Source organism: Helianthus annuus, chromosome 11, assembly GCF_002127325.2.
Source record: "Helianthus annuus cultivar XRQ/B chromosome 11, HanXRQr2.0-SUNRISE, whole genome shotgun sequence".
NCBI classification, from domain to species: domain Eukaryota; kingdom Viridiplantae; phylum Streptophyta; class Magnoliopsida; order Asterales; family Asteraceae; genus Helianthus; species Helianthus annuus.
In genome coordinates, this window is record NC_035443.2 from 58,616,218 (window position 1) to 58,625,205 (window position 8,988).

At 30.9% G+C, this 8,988-nt stretch overlaps 1 protein-coding gene across 1 annotated transcript; it reads left to right on the forward strand.

The window, feature by feature from the left end:
- The first annotated feature begins 4,271 nt into the window (after positions 1-4,271).
- On the forward strand, positions 4,272-7,420 carry LOC110915845 (metallothiol transferase FosB). The gene is made up of 3 exons (XM_022160589.2): positions 4,272-4,533; positions 6,700-7,019; positions 7,112-7,420. The coding sequence occupies exons 1-3, from the start codon at positions 4,364-4,366 to the stop codon at positions 7,204-7,206; spliced, it is 585 nt and encodes a 194-aa protein (XP_022016281.1). The 5' UTR covers positions 4,272-4,363; the 3' UTR covers positions 7,207-7,420.
- Positions 7,421-8,988: the final 1,568 nt, after the last annotated feature.

Sequence of the window (8,988 nt, forward strand, 5' to 3'; positions counted from 1 at the left end):
GTATAAATAATTCTTCACTTAAATTATATATGCGTATATAATCAACATCAACCATGACAATTAATTTTATTTTTATATGTTACTAATCTTTACGTCGTCAACCAAATAATTTTTTTATATGTAACTAATCTTTACAAAAATTAAAATATAATGATAATAGTAATATAGGTAGATTGATGAGCTACATATATGTATCTTGTCAATCTAAGTATGTTTTTTTAGTTTTTATCTTTTTTGATGATTACTTTCTAATAGAAAAAGTTGAAGATAAAAAGTATAAGAAAGTAACTTAACTTTGATGGTTATTCTTTTAAGTTCCCAACTACATGATTTACTCATAATCCGTACCTTATATATCCTTTATGGTCTGTTTGATATGGAGTAATGGAATGGATGATAAAATGCAATGGACGATGTAATGGAATGGACAACAGAATGAAATGGATCATTTCATTCCATTGTGATTTTTGGTTATCCATATGTGAATAGAATGAATCATTACTTTGTACAATTTGATAAACAAAAAAAGACCAAGTAACGAAACACAATTGTATTAAAAATGACAAAAATATAATTGCTTCAATAATAATAACAATAATAATAATAATAATAATAATATATTAGTCGTAAAAAATTAATAATAAATTTTTTGATATATATTAATATTAGTATGAATATTAGTAGTAATAATAATATAAATATAATAATAATAATAATAAAAGAAATAACAATAGTATATTTCTTTCCATTCCTTGAAGTAATGGAAAAAAACACCCTCATACCAAGGAATTAAATTGTTATATTTAAAAGGAGTTACATTCCTTTTGAATGCTACATTCTATTATCATATGATAACCAAACATTTTCTTTTCATTTCATTAGAATGATCTATTCCATTCCACCTTTTATTCCTTCGTACCAAACTCAACCTTAATGTAAAATAAAAAGTGAACAATGTGAACAAAGAATATGATGAAATATACAAATGAGTGAAAGTATTATTAATAATTGTAGAAAAACTTATGTTAGGTATCCTAAAAGTAAAATAATTTGAGATGTGACCAGAGAGGCTATACAAGCAATCGACTGGTTTTCAATTACAAAAAAAAAAAAAAAAAAAAAGAAAGAAAAAAAAAACCTTTGACACATGTATTTGTTTATAATATAACAAACAGTGGTATTGTCTCGTGTGGCAAGAATTCAATCGGTATTGATGCAGTTTGTTACAATATCAGTATGGTACTGATACTTCATATCGTAATCGAAAGAGAAAATCTAAAAAATAAAGTCGTGATATGTTCAAAAAAATATCGACACGTGTTTTAAAACCATAAAACAAATACTTGTACTAGTTCCAATAATACCGAAACCGTTTCAATTCGTCATGGTATCACTATCGACACTAGTTATAACTTATGATACAAAAATAAAACATTATTAAACTATTTTATAAGGAGTGTATAAGGGGTGAAATTAAAACTTCAAAAAACACTTCCACACTAATCTACATCTTTAATCATACAATGTTACACCTTTTATATCATTTTTTAATTTAGTTCATCGTCGTTAATAAAAAAAGAGCGTTATTTCTTTTTTTAACAATTTTTTTCTTATCCATGTTAGGGCACGTTTAATACAAAACACTTTCAAATAAAGAACTTACACAATCATACAAACAATTTGTACGTAACGCTTGTAAGATAAAGTGAAAGATAGACGATATGTTACGCGATTACATAACTTTATGTATTTAATAGATAAAATAAATCATATAAGTGTTTCTATGATTATTACAAATTTTATGTGTATATACATCTTTATTTACGTGTTATTTATAATATTTACTTACCGTGTTACTCAATCTTTTATATATTTAGTTATAAAATTATTATGCTTTTAGTTTCAGAAAACTAAAATTTGTGGAAAATGCGAACAAAGAATATAATGAAGTAAACAAATTGAAATTTGAAAGTGTGATTAAACAATATCTATAAATTTATGTTGGGTGTAACAAAAGTAAAATAATCTATAGATGTGACTCGACAGGCTGGCACAAGTAATTGACCAGTTATGAATTAATTAAATATTTTGATGCAAATTTGTTTGAGTACGAGATAGTTAGAATCAATGTTTTAAAAAGCCGGTTCAAACCAGCCGGTGATACCGATTGAATTGTCTATCAGAACCTGTTAAACTGTCTGGTATATCCGGTTAAATCATCCGATACACTCGATTAAACCGTTTTTAAACCGAATCTATTATGATGTAAAAACCAGATTTTAAAACATTGGTTAGAATGCCATTTAGTCACTTTACCTTTATAATTAGACAAGTTCAATACTTTTATACAGTCAACTTAATTAGTGCAAGTCGTCCAAGGTGTAAATCTTGGCAAGTTTTGCATCTAGTCTCATGTGTCCAACTATAATTGGCTATTGATGTTGCAGATACGGCAGTCCAAAAAGCTCGCAACTTGGAGTTCGCTTGGATTTTGTTCAGCAAATGCTCATCCGATATAACTTGGTTTGAAACTGAGTCGAGCCGGCTCGGCTCGGTTAAAAAGTGAGCCTAGCTTGGCACGTAACGAGCCTAATTAGCTTGATTTGGTTTGCTTGGTAGCTCGGATTATTTGACTTGTAATATATTTTATTTTTATATACAATATAATATATTAAAAAAACTGATTATTATTTACTTGTATTTAGTAATATGACATACTTGAAGGTTGGTTACCATACTAATGAAGGTTGGTTACCATACTTATTTTGTGTTGTTTAACTTGATTTTGGCTTGTAATGTATTAGGTAGAACTTATTTTGGATATGTTTTTTTGAACTATTGAGTAATATTTTAGATTACTGAATTATGAGAGCTATGTATTATTTTTTTTCTTTTTAAAAATTGAGCCAAACCAAGTCGAGCCGAGCCAGTTTGGTTTAAAACAAAGCCAAGCCCGCACTTAGATTTTCAACTCGATTTCAAATCCAAGTCGAGCCAAACCAGCTCGATTTATAATCCAATTGAGCCCAAGCTCGCTCTGGCTCAGCTCATGAATAGCCCTACTCGTAGAGAAATATGTACATTTTCAACTAGTTTTATGCATGTCCGCGTTGCGGGACGTTAGGCCGAATATTTTCTCAACCAATTAAAAAACACTACCATAGTTTTGCTAGAAAAAAAAAAACTAAAACGATAGCAAAACTGTAATTTTGAGCTAGGACAAAACTGAATTTATCAGGACCAATGAGCCGGTGCTAGGCAGTTGCATGACATGAATAAAAATTACATCAACTCAACCAATTAAAAAAAAATATTTCCATAGTTTTGCAAAAAAAAAAAAAAAAAAAAAAAAAAAAAAAAAAAAAAAAACCTTAAAACGATGACAAGACTGTAAATTTGAACTGAGGGTAAAATCATAATTTGTCAAAAGCTAAAACAATAATAATATTTTAATTTTTAACTGGGGGCAAAATCGTAATTTCTAACAGGGGGCATATTCATAATTTTAAAGTAGGGGTAAGATTGTATTTTATTCGGGTCAATAGGGGAGTGCCAGAGAGCACTTGTACATGCTACTTATAACACGATCTCCAAAGAAATACACCGGATCAACCAATTAAACCAAAACAGTACCATAATTTTGCAAAAAAAAAAAAAAAAAAAAAACTAAAACGATGGTAAGCATGTAATTTAGAGCTGGGGCAAAATAGTAATTTATCAGGACCAATAAGTGAGTGATAGACAATTGCTTGGGACAAAATTTACAGCTAGGAACAAAACCATTATTTTTGAACTAGGGACAAAATTCTAATTTTAAACTAAAGATAAAATTGTAATTTAAAGAAGTATTGCGCATCTTCCCTTCAGTAGTTAGAGATAATGTTTTGCTTGACAAAAAGCTCATCGACTATTTAGCAACAAGTCAAATTCTAATAACATATCTAATCAAAATGACTAGTTTTTTTTTTTTTTTTTTTTTTTTTTTTTTTCACGCAATACTTTTTTTTCCTATTTTATGTTCACGCAACAAATAAATAACAACTATACTTTACCCTTTATTATTAGCAAAACAAGTATAAATAAAATAATAAGATAACATTATTTAATCAAGTAAGTTATGATTGACGACTCAAGTATACATACAAGTTTGTAAAACTTAAGTGCGTAGATATAAATCTACAATACACTAAACAACAAAATGCCACGTGGATATTAACATCCTCCCCACTTTCCTTCATTCATTCGAGAACTCTCTCATCTTCTATATAAAACGATCAGTAACCTCACTTATTTTACACACACATTCACATATAACCACCAAACCCTAATAATTCTCCAACTTCACATCTTCAAAGTTAGTTGAATGGCGAACAAGTTTGTGCAGAGTGATTCATCAGATCAGTTTCCTCTGTTGGCTCTGAATCATGTGTCTTTCATCTGCAAATCTGTTAGTCGATCGGTGAAGTTCTACGAGGATGTGTTGGGATTTGTTCTCGTTCGACGTCCTTCCTCCTTCGATTTCCAAGGTGCTTGGTGAGTATTCGTCTTTATTTTTAGTTTCTAAACTCAGATTTATTGATTTCATTTTGTTGCTTCTAGATCTCGTGTTTGTGGTGGTTATAAATGTTGATCCGAGCTCAACATACGTACATATATATACACACACACACAAAATATTATGTAATATTTTTTATAACATATTTGATTTGATTCAGCATTTAAATGATGTGTGTATTTGAAAAATGTTTAGGATAAAATAGTATAATATATTAGATTGTGTTTGAGAGTTTAGTAATGGAAGGAAAGGAAAAGAAACAAAAAAAAAGTAAAAATATTTTGTATTCCAGATTTTCATTTAAAGAAGGAAAAAAAAGGAAATAGAAGGTTAATCATACTAAATTATTTAGTTTTTTTTTTCCTTTCGATTTGAAAGGAAATGAGAGGAAAGACATCTTTTTTTTCCTTTCTCTTCTTCTCCTTTCTTATTTTTACTTTTTTTTCGTTTCTATCGTTAAGTTAACTCAGAAACAGAGCGTTAGTGTTAATGTGTTTTTTTTTTGTGTGTTAAGGGTGGGAGAGTCATGTTTTTCATCAACTCTCTCATCCAATTAGTGTCTACTGTCAAATGATATTCTTTTTCATTCAAACTTTAAGCATGCCTAAACCATGTAAAGAAAATATATCTATTTTGTCAAAACAAAAGTTTTTAGTGCATAGTTTATAATTTTTTTTAAGTATGATTTGATAAATTTATGTTAATTTGCAAGTCAATGAAATTAATTGCCCTAAACATTTATGAATCATTATCACACCGGTCAAGGGTTCGTTTCATTATTGCAATATTTATCATTATGCACCACAAAGTTTATTAAACTGTGTTAAAATTGTCACTTTTTTACTTGATTTTCTCATCATATGTTTCTTAATTATTATTATTTTTTAAAGGTTTGCGGGTAAATGCAATTACATTTTTTTTTCATCATAAAATGACATGCTTTGTCGTACGATATTCATATATAATTTTGTTAGGAAGTAGTAAAATCAACCAGTGTAATGTTTTTAGTCAATGTCAGTAGGTAATCAATTTTAGCAACTTATTTTCATTTTGGCCTGGTCCATAAGCAGTCGCTATCAACTGGCCTGGTGTCACTAAAGAGAGTGTCGGGTATCAACATAATTTATAGTGGACATTAAATCACAATCCCACTATGATTTCTTTGATGAAAAATTTACAAGTCATGATAAAATGAAAGATAATATTTTCATTTTCTGCAATGATACATTTATCCCATAGTTTTATATATGTATATATATAATAATTTATGTTACATTTTTTTTTTTGGTGAAATCATACTCGAGAGAAAATATTTGGTCTGCTTTTTATTTTATTTATGTGAAATATTTGTTGTGTATTCTCTAAAAGTATAAAAATTTGAAAGTTGGTAAAGTTTATATATATAAATGTTGGTATGTATTTGTTGGGATACATTATTAGTTTATTACTAGAAAGTTAAAGTACTAAAATATGGACACCGACAGAAATATGTTGTAGACTAGTGGACAGACGAAAGTACTTATTTGGAACACATGAAGGTACTGTACTATTTGGGCTTACCCTCTAAGGCTAGAAGGTATGGGGGCCGGTTTAGGCCCGGCGCCGGTCCCCCACACCGCCCCTCCTGGCCCGTCCTGGCTTGACCAGCAACCCCCGGCCGTTCTCGCTGGCCCTCCTTCTTCTTCCTTCTCTCACATATACCTATACGTACATACATATATATACACAAAGGGGTTCATCCCCCACCCCCTTAGGTCCATCCCCTCCAAACCACTTCTACGTGGCGGTGACGTGGCGGCTCATCCTTGGAGGACTTGCCTCCTCCATACCTTCCAGTCTAAGAATTTTAAAATATACTAAAATATATCCTTGAGAATCAAGATACATACATTATTTAAATAATGATAATTAGATAGTTAATAATTAATAATAACAATAATATAAATTATATTTTGAAAACCTTATATATTTTTTTATTATAACTTTAAAATATACCTATTAGGCTATTATCATCTGAGAAAAAAAAACCATTTAAACATCAGTGGTAATGTTGGTCACATAATTCACATGGAAATTATCTTGGATTATTACTTGATAATGTTTATTTGTTCTAACTAGAATTATTCCTATATGATCTAAAATAGGTTGTTCAACCATGGCATAGGAATACATTTACTAGAAATGGACACAACTCCAACAAAGAAAGCAGTGATCAATCCAAAAGATAACCACATTTCATTTCAATGCACAAACATGGATCTCATAATCAAGAAACTGGAGCAATTGGGTATCAAGTATGTCACCGCGGTCGTGAAAGAAGGCGGTGTGGAGGTCAACCAGCTCTTCTTTCATGACCCGGATGGTTACATGATCGAGATATGCAACTGTCACATTCTTCCCATGCTTCCCATTAAAAACATCCCATCCATCGAACGAATCAACCATTCGGATACCCCTTTTTACGGTATCATCTCATCTCATCTTCATGCATCTAAGTTCCAACAAGATTCAACTATTCTTTTTAATTGTATCTATCACATGTTAATATAATTGCAGAGGAATTGGTGAGGTCAAAGAAGCAGTTTTGTGGTGAGGATGAGGCACTCATGATGGAAAATTTGGTGGTTGACATGATGGGTATATCTTTTTGAGGTCACACACGTCTTTTAGTTTCACCAAGAGACCAATTTTGTCGACAATTGGTTTGTAATAATGTCTTTATTTATTTATTTTAGTTGGAAAAGTGAGTCTTAATAGTATGTATGTGTTGTACAATAGTGGTCTTTTGGGAAGAAAAAAGAACAGTATTCGTGTAGCTTTGAGATTTTATGAATCAAATTGAAGAACTTTGGTAATATAAAAAAAGATGAAGAAATATCCGCAATCTAAACAACTGTGCAACATATATAACGGTTAAGCTGCAGATTTTAACCGAGATTGTGTAAGAAGCATATCACGGTTAAACTGCAGATTTTCTATATTTATATAGAAGTTTCGTCGTTCGAAAAAAAAAAGTTAAGCTGCACATCACACTCCAGATGTTTTGTTTGCTGACGAAACAGATTGAATATTAAGTAAGTTGCACCAATTGTGACAACATAATGTATTTTATGATGATGAAACAGGATATTGACTATTAAGTATGTTGAACCAATATTTTGTGACAACATAATGTATGTGGACTAGGAAAAGATTTACTTTTAGTGAAGTTGATTGTTAGCGTCACACGACAAATAGCTTAAACGCCCAAGCAAATCATATTTTGGGAGTTATATGTCACACCCTGGCTTTTGTGGAAGCGTGGGTTTATTTGGTGTGACTTCTTAATACCATAGCATAATCACAACAATGCTATATGAAAATAAAACATATGATGTTCATCCATTCATCAAGTTTAAAAAGTTACTACGACAACATTGTTTAAAGAGTCAACACTTAAAACAGATTACAACATGACATAATTTAAAATGTGTTCACAAGACACAACCAAAAGACATGAATAAAAACACAGTTTAAGACTTGTGACCCGTCCAGGCAAAGGTCACATTTCCTAAACTCGGATGACATCATTATTCCTTACGCAGCTTGACGAAATGCATACCGTGCCAGATCCACTAATTTCCTGAAATACATGTAATTTGAAAAATCAACAAAAAGTTGAGCGAGTTCATGTAAAAGCGAGTAAGAATAAACCTTTAAAGTATGTATAAAAGTCCATGGTATGTAGCAATAAGGAAAAAGAGATCACCAATGAGTTGCAAAGCCACTGCTATGTGTGAAAAGTGCAGGAAAACTTAAACCTAGCAAATTTGTTAACGGGCTTCGGCTGGAAGACACAGTCACCTCTATGGGCCGCCCCGGCCTCACAGGTGTAGGCTCGCTACACCCAAATAGATCTATCACTCTTGTGTCCCTCGGTCCTAACAACGAGGATTAATGGCCTCAAGTGTTGTGCCCACCCCTCACATGATCTAGTAGTATAAACCCTCCCTACGCTAACCATACCATGTATATAAATGTTTGTAATAATTGTCGCATGTATTTCACCCCCCGAAGTATAAAACTGAAAACAGTAAAGAGAAAAGGGGGACATGAACTCACAGAAGTGCGTATCCAGAAACGTCAATCTCCAACTCAATCTGCTGTGTGACGACCTACACGTACTAATGCCTATTAGACGGATGGCCGTGCCTTGACTTAGGGTTTAACGTTTTTGGTAAAATAGTTAGGTAACTATTTCGTATTCACACTTCTTATTTATTTTATAAGTATATTTCCTTCCCAAAAATGGGGGGTTTTTATACATGTACACGTTATAATTCCAAAAATATATTTTTAAGTCTCACTTGAAAAATATATTTTAATCACTTGTCTAAAATGTTTTAAATTCTAAAATATATATATTTTTCCCAAAAATATTATATTTTACTTCA

Excerpts from the sequence above, each read along its gene's own strand:
- LOC110915845 (XM_022160589.2), top strand. The coding sequence starts at position 4,364 with ATGGCGAACAAGTTTGTGCAGAGTGATTCATCAGATCAGTTTCCTCTG. Across the intron at positions 4,534-6,699 it reads TTCGATTTCCAAGGTGCTTG|GTTGTTCAACCATGGCATAG; the intron begins GTGAGTATTCGT and ends GATCTAAAATAG. Across the intron at positions 7,020-7,111 it reads TTCGGATACCCCTTTTTACG|AGGAATTGGTGAGGTCAAAG; the intron begins GTATCATCTCAT and ends ATATAATTGCAG.